General features: G+C 37.0%; 1 protein-coding gene across 1 annotated transcript in view; it reads left to right on the plus strand.

The window, feature by feature from the left end:
* Positions 1-17,614, plus strand: part of LOC141492103 (uncharacterized) — a 280,770-nt gene extending 263,156 nt beyond the window's left edge. Inside the window, exons 18-21 of the mRNA XM_074192728.1 lie at positions 3,364-3,492; positions 8,372-8,500; positions 9,457-9,585; positions 17,135-17,614. Of these exons, the coding sequence (XP_074048829.1) occupies positions 3,364-3,492; positions 8,372-8,500; positions 9,457-9,585; positions 17,135-17,286 (539 nt within the window). The 3' untranslated portion in view covers positions 17,287-17,614. The remainder of the gene's footprint in view (positions 1-3,363; positions 3,493-8,371; positions 8,501-9,456; positions 9,586-17,134) is intronic.
* Positions 17,615-19,045: the final 1,431 nt, after the last annotated feature.

Here is a 19,045-nt window from a genome sequence, read left to right on the forward strand (position 1 = left end):
CCCCAACCCTATTGCTATTGTTAAGAAACTTGTAGAAATTGGAGTGGAAAGATGACTCCCAGGAGTAAGATCTGGGTTCTAGTCCAAGCTCTGTTGTTCATCATATGGATAGGGAGCAAATCACTTAATCTGTCCCATTTTCAATTTCATGACCTGTAATAGGAGAGAGACCAAATCATTTCTTCCTTGTTTGATATTTTCTAGCTTTTTCCTGGTGTTTGTTTTTAACCCAGCATTCACTCCCTTTTTTGTCTAACAGATTTGTGATGATTTTTAACTGGTTTCTGGATAGGAGGGTGGCATTCAGTTTGTTTTATAGGTGAATAATGTCACGTGTAAGAGGTCATCCCAAGAGTCTGAAACACTGGGCCACTGGGAAAAGAATCACAAAACAAGAAAGCATATATTTGCCAGAGATAAAGGCAGAATCACCCACATATGGACCAGATCTTGATCCAAAAGCCTAATGAGAAAGTAGAAATGGTGCCCAAGAAGAACATTGAGAGAATGACTATGCAATGCCATAGGCATGGAGAAGATGTCTATAGTCAAGGCATAATAGTTAAAGTATAAGTAACAAACCAAAACTCATTGGTTACTAAATGTTGTGCCCTCAAATTTCAAAAACATTGAAATATCAGTTTTTCAGATGTCTCAAAGAAATGAATCATTAAATTAGAAAAAATACTGAGTATCAACCCATATGATTACTTTCCTTTTTTGATATTTATAAATGTTTATGAAAATGGTATATATGTTTATCAAGGGAATATTTGATTAAAATGTGAATAGAGAACAGGTGAATAATTTTCTAGAATAGATATTTTTATGTCATAAATGGTTAAAAGGTAGATAATACAAGATTCTGCTGTATTATTTGTCAAATCAGAGGGGAAATGATTAAATAAACCAAATTACAGCCTTGTTGTTTCTCCTTCAACAAAGACCTTTCCATATAGATATTGAGATTATAAAAGATTCTTTGATTATTCAGCTTGAGAGATAACTTCAATTAAGGAATTTCATACCTTCATATATATATACATATGTATGTATGTATATATATATATATATATATATATATGTATCAAATGAGTAATAGACCATGGAGACATATGATTATCACTATTGTTCACTTCTACCATGAAGGAAATCGAGGAAAATTTCAAATAAAAGAGGCAAGAAAAGAAATAATCTGTACATGGTGATACTCTAAAATGTTCCAATTGATGTGGGCCTTTGGTGCATACATACACATGTATACACATATGATTTGTATTAGTGATTTCTATATCACACACATATAAATTTATATATAAAAATATATAGGTAAGTCATATTCCATACATAATTTATGCATAATTGTTTGCATTTTTGTTTTCCCCAATACATTGTAAATTCCTTGAGGGAAGGGAATGATTTTTTTTGCATCTTTTTGCATCTCTAACACAGTGGAGATGCTGGCACAAAGTAGGAGTTTAATAATTGCTAATGGACTAACTGACACCATAAGATATCCTAAATGAGATTCATGACTTCACAAAAGAGATGAATGTATATCAAAAGAAAAAGAAAAATAATGATTTATAATCCTTGCTCTCTAGATTATGGCATCAGGTTAAATACAGTCATCCATTTTAGACAGGTACTTAAGACAATTGTCAATGAGACTAGTATTTAATAAAATGAAGAGAGTATCTTGTAATTTGTTTGAGAAGTTTAATAGAAGTTTCCAAAGATACAACTCCCTGACAAGAAGAAGAAAATCTTTTAACTATTCTTATTATACCATGAATGTTATCTAAATGTGAATCAAGGAATACCCTAATCATCAAATAATTCAATTTTGGATGACCCAATAGATAAGGGAAAGACACCAGGAAGACATGAGTCAGATATAGTATAAATCCAATAATGACCTACATGCATGAACTGAAGCAAAGAATATAATCCAGGAAACAGATGATAAGAAAGAGATGTGGGTGAATCACGAAGCCAAGTCAAGAGATTTGAGGATGACTCAAGTGCTGCCCTCTTACCCATAAAAAATCTCAAGATGTGAACCAGAAATTCTTTTTTTTCCAATTCTATTTATTGTATTTTTAATTTATGAAATAAGACAAGCATTTGAATAACATAGTAGAATTTTTAATAAGATGATCGTACATGAAACCACAAATTCATCATGTGCAGCTTGCTATTTCTTTTAAATGATGGAAATTTCTTTTTTCCCTTTTATTTCTTCCCTTCCCCTACCATTAGACACAAATATGTATATTATATAAATATAATATATAGTATGCATAACTCTGCATATATACATATGGAAAAATAATTCCAAACTTCTATTGATCAGTTCTTTCTTGGTTGTAAATTGCATTTTCTTTCATATGTCCTTCGTAGTTAATTAAGGTATTTAAAATAATCAAAATGACTTAGTTGTTCAAAGTCAGTCTTAAAACAATATTGCTATTAAACTTTATACAAGGTTACCTTAGTTCTGGTTATGTCACAAAGATCTCTCCATGTTTTTCTAAGATCATTGAAATGGTCATTTATTTATATTATAGTAATATTCTATCACAATCATGCATCACAACTTGTTTGGCCATTATTTGACCTGAATTTCTTAACCTTTTTTGCATGTGTCAACCCCTTTGACATTTCAGTGAAAACATGGACTATGTCATGGCTAAAGAAAAAACTGAATTTCAATTTAGAGATGAGTTAAAATAAAGATATAATATTTTTCCTATCCAAGTTCTCAGGTTCTCCCAAAACCTATCTACAGATCCCTTAAGAATCTGGAGGGTTCCAGGCTCTATGGTAGATCATATGTGTAGAATGTAGGGAAACACATGGAGAAAAAAACAAACCAAATGAGAAGGTACTATTAGATTTTTTTTAACTACCCCACTAGAGAGAGTAACCACAGCAATAAGAGAAAATATTGAAGACTTACTCGATGTAAGGGAAAATCTTGGAATAATTATACTGACCTCAAAGTAGTACTGGTCCCTTTGGGGGAGAGCAGGTCTTCCCTCACCAGAAGTCATCAAATGAATACTGGTAATGATTTGTCATATTTGTTATAGAAAGGAATTCTTCAGGACTAAGTTTGACTAAATGAACTCTGAGCTCCTTTCCAATACTGGGATTATGTGTCACGGAACCACCCACATTCATGTTTTGTTTTCCCTAGTATATAACCTTTGAGATACTTATCTAAAGAAAGTTTTGACTTTTGGTCTTATTTCAACTGTCATTTTGAAAAGTTTTTTTTACCCTTGAGTAACTTAAGGAATTAGAACATTTTTAATTAAATAAAAGAATAATAATTTCTGGATGTCTTCTCTTTTACAGCATGTCTTCCTGGTACATATGGTCCAAACTGCCATTTAAACTGCTCTTGTCAGAACAATGGAACTTGTAATAGGTTTACTGGCTCCTGTCAGTGTCCAAAGGGTTACTACGGTCACAGCTGTGAATACCGTAAGTAGACTACAAATATGTTTATTGGTAGCACTGAGAAATATGAGCAAAGAAGGAAAGTATAGGTGTGTCTAGAATATAATCAATTCATCATTTTTAGCATAACTCTCTGGAAGCCAGACCATGGCTCTAAATTTTTTGAGATAGTTGACCCTTCTTGCTCTCTCACTGTTTCTGAAGTCTTGCGCAGACATAGTGGAGGTTCCATAACATTTCATTCATTGCATAAGTATAATAATGCATAAATGATTTTTCCCAAGTCACTCAATATTTTCCTCTCTTAGAGACAACTTTGAAGATTGTCTTCTCTATGCTTTCAATGAAGTATTTCCAACTCGCATTTTTTCTGTGTATATGAGGTCTGACAAAGCCAGTCTTCCCAATCTAATCCTCCTAAGGACCATTTCTATTTCTTCTTTATCACATTGGATGCTGGGATGTTAGACTTTTAATATGATAGTTCCATTGTCATCTGTAGTGAGAGAAGATAGATATAGAATTGGCCCAGTAAGGAAGTCATATTGACAGACTCTTCCTCATATTTTTTTATGCTATTGTTGGGAGCTAAGTGGTACAGTAGACAGACTTCCAGGCCTGGAATCTGGAAGACTCATCTTTATGAGTTCAAATCTGCTTGCAGACATTAGCTGTGTGACCCTGAACAAGTCACTTAACCCTATTTGCCTTGGTTCCTCATCTGTAAAATGGCTTGGAGAAGAAAGTGGGAAAGCATTCCAGAATCTTTGCCAAGAAAACCCCAAATGGAGTCATGAAAAGTTGAATATAATTGAAACAATGATTATGAACACCAACAATGTTCATGTGTTATTCTTCTTTTTTTGGAAGCATGTTTTATTGCTCATTTGGATAGGGGAGAGAACTATCTATCTATATCTAGCTATACTTATATGTATATATATATATATATATATATATATACATATATTTCTATTACTTGTTATATACAAAGCATTGTGATATATATATACATATATATGTACTAGGGAATACAGGGATAAAAGCAAGTTATTCCCAGCTTTTCAATGACTAATTCTTTAAGATCTTGGAAAGGGTTGGAGAGAGGGAGGGGCAAATACAAATTAATATAAGATAAATTGAAGGAGGACATAACTACAATACATACAAAGTTAGATAAATATAAAATAAATTGAAATGATATAAAACATCAACATTCAGGGGAAGAGGATGAAGATGCACCCTGATATGGTGCATTAAGATTTACAAAAGCTCTGTGAATGTAATATTTCATGTGATCCTCATAGTAATCATGTGAGGTAGGTGCTATTATTTTCCCTATTTTACATAGAAGGAAACTGAGGCAACTTGTCCAGTATTACACAATCAATAAAATATGTTGGATTTGAAGCCAAACTTTTACAGTCCAAAACCAGAGCTCTATTCACCACTCATGCTATTTCCTGACCAAAAATGATCCTGTAGAGGAGATGACCCTTGAGGTGAATCTAGAGGCAAAATAAAGATTCTGAGAAGCTATGATGAAAAGAGGTCATTCTCTCCAAAGTCTCAATAATAGCCTTTGAAATGGGATGAATGGCAGTTAGATACTTGAGCTGTTGTTTATGGCCAGTGGGTTTCCACTAAACTTAATTCCTATTATTTTATCTACACTTAGGAATCCTTTAGCAGTTCAGGACTGTAAATGACAACTGTGGGAAGGGTAGAAAGACATTTGAATAGGTTAGTCAAAAAAATAGTCTGAAGATTTAGAGGTGAGGTTATATGATAGAACAAAATACTAAAGGAACTGTAATTTATTGTTTCATATCCCAGTGCACAGTATGCAACATAATCAAATAGGTTGATAGAAACCTAAGTAGCCACATGTCCCCGCCAAGTTTCTTCTCTGAGTCAGAGGAAACATGGTTCTCCAAAGCATTTATGGTTTCCACCCTATCCATTATGATGAATTATATCAATATATTCATGAAAAGACATGGGTTTTCAGTCAGCAGGATGAAAGACAGAACTCTTTTCTAACTGTAATTGTCTTTATGGAAACAAGACTGTCAGACCTTACCATTCCTTCCAAGTTCAATCACGGGGCACATTTAGCTGGTCTACACACTAGAACTTAGTCAATAAGCAATGTATTAAGCACTTATCATATACTATACACTGTCTAGGCACTAGAAATATAAATAAAAGGGAGAGACAATAGTCCTTTACTTCAAGGAGCCCTCGTTAGAATGAAGAGGCAACATACAATTAATTCTGAGCCTACCCATTCTCTACGGAAGAGAAGGGAGGCAATCTCAGAGGGAAAACATTACCTTGGCCAAAACTTGCCTCCATTTCCTTCCATTTTATTTTCACTCATGGGGCCTCAAGTTCTGTTTGAGTCTCACATATCATTTGAAATCAGGTTTTCCCTAGTTGAGGTCCCACTTCTGACACCTCCTAGCTCTGGTCAAGTAACCTACTTCCTGGGGATCTAGGTAGCCCTCTAAGCCAACAGGTTCTGTAATAGGGACCAACCTGCATTTTTAGAAGTAGTTTCCCACTTAAGAGATGTCACCATCAATGAAATCACCAGTTTAGTCCCTATATCCATTGGTGTGTGCTTCCTACCGAAGAGGACATGCTCCTTGAGGGCAGGAAAAGTTGCATTATTATAAGTTTTGCCAAAGTCTGACACATGGTGTGTGTTCATAAAGGCTTCATGAATGAATGAATTCAACATCCTTCTCAGAAATCTGATTTCTGATTGTTATCCTCAAGGGGAAGCCAAAAGATATTGTTTCTACCTATTCCCTTTTTGCTGTTCCCAATCAACTTTGGGTAAGAATGGATTATGTAGATCTCTTAAGATAACACCCACCATCCCCAGAGTTTCCACTGAAGAAGGGACTTGGGTGATTTTAAAATGAAATAACACATGGGATGTGTTTTTGCTAACCTTAAAATAATTACTGATTATGATTATTGTATGTGAATTTATATGAGCATTTTCTAACAATATAGCTAGTTTCTCTTCCTGATTTGTCAAACAGGGTGACAACTGATCTAAAAAAGGTAAACCTCATTTCACTGAGTAATGAAATTAAGTGAAGCATTACTAATGAAAGGCATTGCAATGATGTTGATATATGAAAAGCTAAAGCATCAGGACACCCTTGGCCCAAGACTGGCCTAAGACGTATACCAGTTGTGTGACTAAAGGTGCATCGCTTAACTGCCCCCCAAGACTCTAAGTTAACAAAGGATCACTTATCTTCCTCTCTAGGATAAGTCCCCATGGAGGGCTTCTGCATGCCAATCACATCGTAGGTTCAAGTAAAATACAACACCAAAGTATGAATATAAAAAGATGACCTTTCTTGCACAAAATAAAAAATAAACATTAGAGAAGAAAAGAAGCAAAAGGTAATGTTTTAAGGGAAGAGGTGAGCAGGATTAGGAGTCTGTATTTAAATATTGAAGCCATTTAAACTCCCTAGACTTTAGTTTCCTCATCAATAAAATGAGAGAGTTGAATAAGAGAACCCTTCTGTATTGTCTTAACTGGTATATGAATGATTACACTATCCTAGGACAGATCAAAAAGTAAGACAAGAAGAGGGAAAAAGAGAACCACAATAAAAAAATGATGATGATGATGATGTGAGCACCAACAATAATACTGCCTAATTGTTTTACTTTTAAATTTTATTTTGATTTTAATTTATGAATACAATTATTATGTCTATAATAGTATAATAAAAAGATGACTGCACATTAAACTTCAAATTTTTTACATACAACTTGTTTTTATAATTTGTTTATTTTTTCAATTTATGGACATTCATGTCATTTGAACAATTTTTAGCTGAATAATAGATACTAAATGTCAGATAAACGATTTAAGGATAATAAGGAATGTAAAAAATCAGTCAACATGGCAGCATTATAATTTTCAAACTTCCACTTTTATTTTGTTAATGAAAGAAAGATTTTATTTCTTTTGAAATTTACAATTTTCCCCCTAATCTCACCCCCCCCCCCACAAAAGGCAGTCTATTGGTCTTTACATTGTTTCCATGGTCTACATTGATCTAAGTTGAGTGTGATGAGAGAGAAATCATATCCTTAAGGAAGAAAAATAAAGTATAAGAAATAGAAAAATTACATAATAACTGTTTTTTTAAATTAAAAGTAATAGTCTTTGGTCTTTGTTCAAACTCCACAATTCTTTCTTTGGATACAGACGGTATTCTTCAGCACAAATATCCCAAAATTGTCCCTGATTGTTGCACTGATGGAATGAGTGAGTCTATCAAGGTTGATCATCACCCCCATATTGCTGTTAGGGTGTACAATGTTTTGCTGGTCCTGCTCATCTCACTCAACATCAGTTCATGAAAATCCTTCTAGGTTTCCCTGAATTCCCATCCTCTTTGGTTTCTAATAGAACAATAGTGTTCCATCACATACATATACCACACAAACTTCCACTTTTAATAGATACAGAAAGCTCACCCAAACCTAGAATCCAAACCCATATCCTCTACCTTTATGTCCAGGAATCTTTCATCTATGACACACTGCTCTAGGAACTAATCCAGTCACTAAAGGAAGATCAGATTATTCATTTTCACTGGATACAGGCAGGATAAATTGGGACTTGAATGACAAGTAGAAACAGCTGGTCTTAAGTCTGTAGGTCTTAGAAAAACCATTCAAAGTTTTTGAATAGAGTCACTGAAATTGTGTTTTAGAAAGATGAATCAAGAGTTAGTGTTTAAGCTGATCTGTCTTTCTGTCCATGGTCCTGGGACACAACAAACCTAGAATGGATTATTTAACTTTGGTTTTTTTCTATAAAAGGTCCAGATTACATATTACAATTTCTATTCTGCAGAATGCCCCTCTGGATTCTATGGCCTGGGCTGTGTTCACCCTTGTGATTGCAGAAATGGAGCCAGCTGTGATGCTGAGAATGGAGAATGCATCTGTCCCCCAGGTTACCATGGCAGCCAGTGTGAAAAAGGTAGAGCCCAAATATATGTAGTATTTACCAACTAATCATTCAATCAAGAAGCATTTATTAAAAACTCACCACACAGCAAGCACTGGGAATGCAAAACCCCCAAATTTAAGCAAGGCCTCCCCTCAAGGAGCTTATGTTCTATGGGGGAAAGAGGGAGAAAGAAATTGCCCATGTACAGAATACGCGGAGGGAAGCAAGAATGGGGGGGGCATTGTAAAACTCAAAATAAATAAAATCTTTATAAACAAACAAAAAAGAAAAGAGAAATAATAACAAGGCAGTTACATGTGAACTAATTAGGATGGGATGATGCTAGCAGTTGGGAAACTAAGGAAAACGTTAATATAGAAGCTGATACTTGAACCATTCCTTAAAGAAGATAAGGATTCTATGATGGGGAAGTAATGAGCCATGAATACAGCATGTTAAAGTATTTTTTGTACAGAAATCCTGTGTATTCATGAAATCTCTTTCCCTGAGAATGAGAATCAAAAACTGAACAAAATATGCATCTAATGTTTTTGTATGAATAGACATACATACACATGTATATATTCTGTCTATATTTGGAATTAGAACTTTGGTTCAGTCCCATCCTGTGCCATTTAATGGATAGAGGCTCTGGGTGAAGGTCTTTCTTTTGATGCACACACTAGCTGCATCTCTCAGCCCCAAGTAACTCTTTAATAAATAAAACTCTTTAATAAATAAAAACAGAGGGACATCTGGATTCTGGAGGCAGGAGGACCTCGGTTCAAATCCTTCCTCAGTCATTTACTATCTGGGTGACTCTGGGCAAGTCATTTGGTGGCCTCAAAAATGAATAACAAAGGAATTTCAATTCTGCTTTGGTACCTCACATGAATAAACCACAAGTCTAAAACAAAAAAAAAAAGAAAGAAAAACTCTTCAGAAATCCTCTTACATTAAAAACCCTTCTTTTTTCCCACTGGTAGGGTGCCCATTTGGAACATTCGGAGACAGGTGCCAACAGCTCTGTGACTGTGAAGGAGCAGGACCTTGCCATGCTGTTACTGGGAAATGCCTTTGTTCCCTGGGAAGAACTGGAGACAGATGTGATGTTGGTATGGTTAAATAGCACTTTTTGTAAGGTTCCATTCATATGAGGGAGGTATTTGGCCCTCTCAACAGGAGGAAAAGTGGAGCGCTGCCAGATGTTTTCATGACAGAATCCCTTATTCAGGCCAATGTCACATTGGTTAAAGTACCTCAAATATCTCCAAGTCTTGGCTCACTGAATTGAGTTGCTCTTCCAACCTCCTTTCCACAGGCATTCCAAGATAGAGTCTGGAAAATCTGTCAATATGCTGTCATCCTAGGTGACAAAGAACCTTTCTTGCAGACCTTAAAATATCATAGAATGATGAACTATGATTATTCTCATTGACATTGGGATAAGGTGACCAAAAGAAACAAGGTCCAATTCTTTGACAGTGACTATATAAATAACCCACATCTGACCATAAGATGATAGCACTGTGGTCATAAAATCCAAAATCTATAATAGGAAGGAGCTCAGAAACCACTAGTCCAGCCCCATCATTTTACAGATGAGGAAATTAAGGATGAGAGAGATTTTAACTAGTATTAATAAGTGTTTAAGTTGAGACTTGAACCCAAGGCAACAGGTCACACCATTGACTATTAGATATTCTCAGTGTTCTAGAGTAGGGGGTTGGGAGAAGCTTACAGTATCTAACCTTGGTTTGAGCCATGCAAAGAAATCAGCAGAGGTTCTGTTTATGGGAATTGATCTGCCAGCCATCTCATTATCTCCCTTCAAGAATGATCAATGATTCAAGAATGATTTTATTTTCAATTAGGCTCAGTTCATCTGTGATATTAACTGTGAGCCATTCTGTCAACCCAGGCCAGAATGAGTAGTCTCCTGACTCCTACACTCATCAGTAATTTTTCTTCATTCCATCCTCACTGTGACAATGAGACCACTTGATTCCCTCTACTGCCCATGGGGTAGGGCTGAGTTCAAAGTCTGTGGAATCTGAGAAAAGGGGGGTGCCTGAACATTGTCATAGTCTCCAGTTCTAAACACAATCAGATGAAGGATTCAGAGTCTTTCTTCATAGTATCCAGGTCCAGAATGGTACTTACTTGTCAAAAGTGGGGTACTCACTCTAAACTTGCCCATGTAAGTTCACATGGTCTATTTGTTCCCAGTCTGTGCTAGAGCATCCTGAGCTCCTCTTGGTCCGATCAGCCACAGCTGGACACACTAAGATTGGTCTCGAACATAGTGGTGTCATTTTGGTGTTCTTTGATAACAAAAGACAAGAACCAAGCAACCATTGCTTCAGGAGGAAGGGTATCCCTTCCCTAAAGGTATTCAAGACAACTTTAGAGGGTGACCACTTATTGGTTATATTATAAATAAATCACTTTGGGGGGATATGTGTTACCCCCAAATCTCTTTCATAACCCTAAAATTCATTAATTCAATGAAATAATTATTCTACGTCAGAGAATTTACAAAACATGAGACTTATTCAAGTGCCATAAAAGTTTCCCTATCCTGCAGTTAGTTGTCCTATGCTGTAATTTTGAAATAGGCACTAGAAGACCGAGATGGTCTATGTTTCAATGGAAAGTAAATCCCCTCCAGACTCCCTCCCATGTCAGACCTGCTAACACAGTGGCACTTCTAAGAGCTGGTAAGCAAAAGTTCTCGAGTGGCCGGACCCCAAAAGCAAAATGCCCACTGTTGTTGGATAACAAGAGAGCCCTTTACCTTGTCATAAGCTCACTGGGGGCACATTGGTCCACACAGACTTGTTACAAAGCCTGTTTTATTTGCATTTTTATTTTCAATTAGGCTCAGTTCATCTGTGATATTAACTGTGAGCAGCTGTGACTATGCAGAAGCTATAAAGATAAAAGGCCTAATTTTAATTTGAACCCTGGTAAAGGACCCATTAAATGGCCATAATGTTAATTCAAAAAAGAATATAACGAGTTTTTATTGGATTATTTCCCCCTACTTGGTAAATGAACATTTGCAAGCTTTCAAGCAGATGTCTTAAATACATGTTGCTATTAACATGAAAATGTGGTATTCCAGAAATTAAAATCAGGCTCCAGATTGTAGAGGAAAGTTCTTGCCTTGTAACATTTTTTTTTTAAATGGGAAAGTCTAAGACCCCAGACCTAGCTGAAGAACTCCCCTCTTCCTTTCACCCCGCCTTTCATCCTTTCCTCCCCTCCTCTACAACAGGGGTGGGTGTGTGTTGGCTTGAATTTGAAATGACACAGAAAAATATTTGATATTTCTTCAATGGTTGATGTGGTTTAAAGAAACAGTCTCCTGCCATGGACCAAAGTTTCAGAGCAATAGGCCTTCCTTACTCCCCAAGGCTCTTTTTTCGACTAGGAAAGGCTTAATGTTACCATCTTATGGCTTTGGGAACAATAAGGCCAGGGACCAGTTAGGGACTATTTTGCCAGCCTAAATTGCACAAAGGGACCATTCCATAGATACTTCTTGAATCAAATGGAGGATGATGGACAGAGTCTTTGATTTTAAAGTCCAAGGACCTGGGTTCAAATCCTACCTTCTTCACTTTTCATGTAAGCTTCTTTTCTCATTTCTCTTTTTGACTCCATTTCTTTATATGTAAATATGAAAGGGTTGGACTAGATAAGCATTTTTTACATCTATGATCATGGTATCATCCAATGCAACTTCAAAAAATGAATCCATGACCCTACACATTTCTAGAATCCTGTTTACATGGAATTTCTTAATACGACTATCATGTTTATAGGGACAGATCCCACCTAATTCAAAAAGCATTTGTTATATGCTAGATAGCAAAGTACCTTCCACGGTCACAAAGACAAAAAATAATTAGTACATTATCCCTGACCTCAAGGAGCATACGTTTTACAAGACCATAGTACATAATATTAAAATAGCCGATAAATTGGATTACTAGCTAGCGTTCCAATAGCCACTACCTGTTTGGGGACTCATGAAGGAAGGAGGCTTCAAGGACCTATGTGGGTCTCTTAGCAAATTTATCTATTGAAGAATGGAAAGAACAGTGGCTTTGGAGTTAGAGAACCTCTGTTGGCGGCATCAAGGAGACTATGGTCAGCTCCTTGAAGCCCTCCAGAAATTAGTTACCTCCTTTGTAAAATAAGATTTGATTAGATGGCTTTTGACGAATAATTCAGCTCAAAATGCATCCATAACTTCACCTCTCTCTCTCTCTCTCTCTCTCTCTCTCTCTCTCTCTCTCTCTCTCTCTCTCTCACACACACACACACACACACACATATACATAGACACATATACATACATTCATCTTATCCATATTTCAAATCTTTCCACCTTAAATTAATAATCACACATTTTCCACTCATTTATTCTGAATGTTCATTCAAATAGGATAGATACCTTGCTACCTCCATCCTGCAAGGCCTAGCACCTTTGGAGGGAGAGCTGACATGCTAGATGATAGAATCAAGATGAAATTTGATCACAATAACTAAAGCTGAGTTTGGTTAAATGTTTTAAAGTTTGAAAAGCACTTCACAAAAATTATCTCATTTCATCTTCACAACCACCTTGGTAGGTGGGTGCTATCATTTCCCCCAGTTTTTATGGAAGAAGAAACTTAGACTGTTGATGAAATTTCTAGTGACAAGGAACAGGTTCATTTGGATACTAACAGCATTATAGAAATGAGCAAATCAGTTTTCACAGAGATCTTGCTTTTAGAGTCAAGTTCAATTCACAAAATCACAATTCACAATTCACTGCAAATTATTATACACTGGGGCAGTTAGGTGGTGTAGTGGTTAGAGCATCAGCCCTGGAGTCAGGAGGACCTGAGTTCAAATCCAACTTCAGACACTTAATAGTTATCTACCTGTGCAACCTTGGATAAGTCACTTAACCCCACTGCCTTGCAAAAAACAAAATATATATATAACCCCACTGCCTTGCAAAAAACAAAATATATATATATATATATATACTAAATTGAAATTGTGATTTAAACACATGACTAGGAAGTGTGTGAGACTAGACTTGAATTCAGGTCTTCCACACTCCAGGTACAGCTCTCTAGCCACCATGTCACCACATGACCTTGGGCTAGACAAGCTAGAACATTGTTTTTCAGTGAGTGCCCCAACAAACCCTTTCTGGGCACCAGAGTTTAGGATCAATTTGATAGTATCTGAAGGAGAGTAATGAGGACAACAAAGGATTCTGAAACTCCTATATAAAAGGATCGGTTGAAGGAATTGGACATGATTCTGTGGGGAATAGCAGATTTGGGGGGGAAGATGACTGTGTCCAATTATTTGAAGGATTGTCCTGAAGAGGGAAGATGGACCCCCCCCCCCGCATATACACACAGAAGGAGAAACAGGAACAAAAATGAGAAAAATAGAAGACAGAAATTTAGGCAAAGTGTTAGGCAAAGCTTCATTGCAATGATGTACTACTCAAAAGCAGAATGGACAACTTAAAAACAAATGGCCCCTCTTCTCTTATCAGCAAAGGAAGAATTCTTATATGTTGAGTGTGCTAGGGTAGGGATTACACCAGGATTGATGGTTGCCAACATTCTCATGAAATCACAGAACCCCAGGTCCCAAAGGTTAGTTAGTAAGGCAGTCCACTCCTTTTGGTGGGTTGGGCTTCTTGCCCATCCCTACAACATGGGGAAACCAAACCTGTCAGTGTATTGCTAGGTATCACCACTATAGCCGGAGCTTCTGGGAACTTTTCCTTAAACTGGGGCAAACACCCCAGGCTGTGGAGGGAATATAGGGGCCTCTTTTATTGTTGTTCCTCTCATTGAACCAGTGCCCAGTGTCCTATGTCCATTTCTGATAGACAAACACATAATTCAATCCATTTTAAATAACTGTAAAAATTCAGATGGACCACATATAAAGACTAAGTGTAGTGGAGAGAATGTGTCCAATGAGGTACATTTTGTGGGGATCAGAGCATTCTTAGAAGACTTTAAGGACACAGTTAAACGGTGCGTTGTTTCATCCTTCACACATGTATTTTAGCCCTTCAAGATCTGGTCTTTCTCCAGGCATGGGGAGGCCTCCCACCAAACTCTCTTGATCTCAGTAGATGGACTTGGAGAGCAGCTATGGGCAAACTTCCTTCTAGGACCTTGCCTAGACTGGTTGGTTCTCAGAAACTCTTGTGCAGTCTGTCTGTCTCCAGTATTCTTCTAAAAGCTTTCCGAGTCAGGCAGACCTACCAAAATTTGTTCTCCACAGGTAGATTCTTTCATCACCATGATGAAGAAGTCAGAGGGACCTAGTTAAAAACCACACTGGAGACCATTTTGTCCAATGGATGAAATGAGGGGGAAGAGACTTGCCCAAGAAAACAGAATAAAAAACTGGGATTTAAATCCAGGTCCTCTGATTAGGGGAGATTTGGAAAATAACCATGATCTTGTTGTACGAGAAAGCATCCAATATCTTCCTCCAAGGATCAGATGGGGTGATCTCTTCTCATTATCTCCTAGGCCCACCTCATTAATCAAGCTCTTTCCTTCCTCTGAGAGCACCATGGATCTATTCCTAATTTCTATAGCTCCATACTATGTACTATACTCATCTTCTAAATGAGAGGCGTCATGAGATACGAATAGAGAGATGATCTCAGAGGCAGGGATCAAGCCTCTCATTTCTGTATGGCCCTGGGCAAGTCACTTGACCCCTCAGTGTTCTGGACTAGTGTTGTCAAATTCAGACATGGGGGACTGCTAACCCATACAAGAAGATCCCTATGGATTGCAATATAATATGATCTGTCTTATTATGTTTTTATTTATTTTATTCACCAATTATATTTTAATCAGACTCAGGAATGTTGGGACCTGCACAGAGGTTGATGGCATATTTGACACCATGGCCTCCACAACTCTCTGAGGTCACAAGCAGCAGAGAGCAGACTCATTAGTTGAAGGAGTTTTTCCATAGGGCAATCCTGAGACCACAGCTCAAATCTCTATGTCTATTCCCTTTTCCTCCAGCCCTCCTCCCCATCCCCCCCTGGTTATCTCCTCTGTCCTCCATTCAAATTAAATTCATTTATTTCTCTGTCAACACATCATGAATGGGGGATGATTTTATTACATCAAATTGCATCAGACCCATGACTTCATTACTACAGAGAACTCTCATGTAAGGAAATTGCCTCTATCAATGTAGATCAGTCTCTGTTCTTTGACGTAAAGCCTGAAGAGTTGTCTGAGGTAGAGTATCTGGGTGGTGCAGTGGATAGAACAGAAGCCTGTTTCAAATCTGAAACTTATTTGTCCCTCAGGCACTTATTAGCAGTGTGACCCTGAACAAGTCACTTAAGTCCAATTTGCATCACCCCCCCCCCCCACCAAAAATAAAGAATTATCTGAGGGTATTGAGAAGCTAATTGGCTTGTCCAGGATCACATGACTAATATATGCCAGAGGTAACATTTAAACCCACTTCTCTATAATGCTACTTTTGGCACATCTTCACCAACAATACCAACCCTAAGGGCAAAGGCTGATTTTCTTTTTGTTTTGTTTTCACAAATTCCTCATTGTACATGATGACTTCCATTGTTTACTTAATTGGTAGACTATTCTTTATCTCCATCCTCTATGAGCTACTTGGAAGGAAAAAAATAGTACTTTGTTGTTAAGTCACTTTTTGACTCTTCATGACCCCATTTGGAATTTTCTTGGGTAAGATACTGGAGTATTTTGTCGTTTCCTTATCCAGCTCATTTTACAGTCAAGGAAGTTGAATGAGTTACCTAGGGTCCTCAACTAGGTGATATCTGATGGAATATGAACTGCATTCTTTCTAACTCCAAGCCCAGCACTCCATTCAGTACACACCACTTATCTGCCCCTCCTGGAGCCTCCTCTCAAAATGACATTGCCTTTATTTTATAGCTATATTTGTATAGACAGAGGCAGTACGACTAGCCTCAGAATCAGGAAAATTCAAGTTTTGACTTCTGAAATACACTAGTTTAATGTCCATAGCAAAGCGACATGACTTTTCATGATGCCAAATATCTAAGATTATAAAATTCATAGAAAGTGTCAATCTACTTTGGTACATGGAGATCTCTCCCTCAGGACTTCCCTCTGCTAAGTCTCTATCCCTTACATTTTCTACCTGCTTATATGTGTAAATGTTGACTCCATAACAGAATGTAGGCTTCCTGAGGACTTCATCTTTGTACTCCATTTCCTAGAACACAACTCCAACAGACTCCAACAATTAATTTGACTCAGTTTCCCTTTCTCTGAAGGACTTCCCTGCTGTGATATATAGGGAGGTTTTTAAAATAAAAACCACTCCCCTGTCCTCTCTTTCCCCCCATTTTTCTCCTGATCTGGATTTTCTTAGCCCCTTCCCTTTTTCCAGGAAACTAATCCTTTTCATTATATAACATTCCAGGGTGGGAAGAAGATACCACATGGTTAACCAGCCAACTTTATGAGTCTATCATTATCTCATTGAGAGCCCAGAAGCAATAATAAAAATCAATGTGAATCCAAAAACAATGTCTCTTGTAAAATCCTCCTCCATTTGTTTTTCTTCTTCATGTTACAGAATGCAGACCAGATCAGTATGGGCCCAACTGCTCCCTGATGTGCCAGTGTTCCCCAGGATCTCGTTGCAACCCTCAAAATGGGAACTGTGCATGCCCCTTGCAGAAGATGGGACCAACCTCTGAAGAAGAAGATTCAGAGAAGAAACAGTAGCACAGAATGAAGGTTCTTTAACTCATCCCAAGTGGTGAAAAACGCTATTCCACAACGGATACAGCCTACCAGCCTCACCAGTGGGTGAGAATAATAATGGAACCTAGACCCTAGACTCTGCAAAGTGGCCCCTATGTTGACTTTCTGACCCTACACACACACACACACACACACATACATACACACAAACACATACATACACACACACACACCTACCTTTCTTTCATTCCTCCCCTAGCTCAAACTTTCAAATTTCAAATTCCTACTGATAAAGAATATCATCCAGAATAAGATAATTATTTTTTAAAGTTCCCAATAGAAGCAGCATTAACTAATAATTGAAGATTTTTTCTAATTTGCAAACAATTTAAATTTGGAAAATGATTTCCTCTATTTAGTCTGAAGATCATGCTTCCTTGTTAACATTTCCCTGATTTTTCTTATACACATGTATTGCCCCATCTGTAGTAGGGCAGCAGAGTGTTTATCCTTCTGAAGAATAAGTTAGAAATAGTTCATGAGCATTTTCAAGCAACCATCCAAAGGTCTTGCGGTAGTTTAACCATAATTAGCAAGCAGAAGTAGACCATGATGGAAGGAATTTTAGAGGTCATCTGTGACATTCACCTTTTTTTTGCAGATGAGGAAATTCCATCCCAGAGACTTTAAATGACTTGCTTTGCTTGTCACAGAAGTAATAAATTTAAAAGTCAGGATTGCTTGATTTAAAAAAAAATGGTTCTATGAGCTGAGCATGATTTGGGGAGGTTCTTTATTTTCATATCTCTCCTTTGGAAATATTTTTGATTTGTTTTTTTTTTTTTAATTTGCCTAAGATACTTGCCCATAGTTGTGTTACTGATCTTGTGAGGTTTACATTCTGCAATGATACATAGTTAAATAGAATAGCTCTAATGGGCAAATGTTAAAATGAATATTTTTTTTAGTCCCGGTGATATTGTTTCATAAATATGTTTAAATAATATTCAGTGGTGTTATAGACCTCAAAATAAAACTACTCCCAAATCCTTTTTCTCTCCATAGCATTCTGGAGAAAGAGAGAGAGAGAGAGAGAGAGAGAGAGAGAGAGAGAGAGAGAGAGAGAGAGAGAGAGAGAGAGAGAGAGAGAGAGAAGGAAGGAAGGAAGGAAAGAAGGAAGGAAGGAAGGAAGGAAGGAAGGAAGGAAGGAAGGAAGGAAGGAAGGAAGGAAAAAGAAGAAGGAAAAAAATAATATAGGTTACATCAAAATGTATTCACACTTGGTTCATGAGAAGTTATGACACCTAAGAGACTATTATAAGACTGACTAACTCCAGTCAGGGGAAATTTTGTTTTCATAAGAAAATCTATGAATTTCCCAATGAAACCCTAATTTTCTTTATGAATTTCCATAGGATCATAGGTTTAGAGTTTAGAGGGGTGTTACCAGTTAGCCAAGTCTACTCTTTTTACAGATAAGGGAACCAACTGAAAAGTTTAAATGTTAAAGTCATTCATGTGGCAAAGGACAACATGGCTGGCATTTGAACCATGGTCATATATACAACAGGAAAAGAGTTTAGATATCATCTAATCCAAATCATGTCATTTTACAAATGAGGAATCCAAGTTCAAGATGGATAAAGAGACTTTCCTGGAACCTCAGGATTCTTGCTCCAGGAACTAGTAGGAACTATAAGAGAAAGAATTTAAAGGCTCCCATGACCATTGCCCTTCCTAATCTACCATATTCCTTCCATCCTCTGACTCCACATCCAGC

This window comes from Macrotis lagotis, chromosome 6 (genome assembly GCF_037893015.1).
Source record: "Macrotis lagotis isolate mMagLag1 chromosome 6, bilby.v1.9.chrom.fasta, whole genome shotgun sequence".
Classification (NCBI taxonomy): domain Eukaryota; kingdom Metazoa; phylum Chordata; class Mammalia; order Peramelemorphia; family Peramelidae; genus Macrotis; species Macrotis lagotis.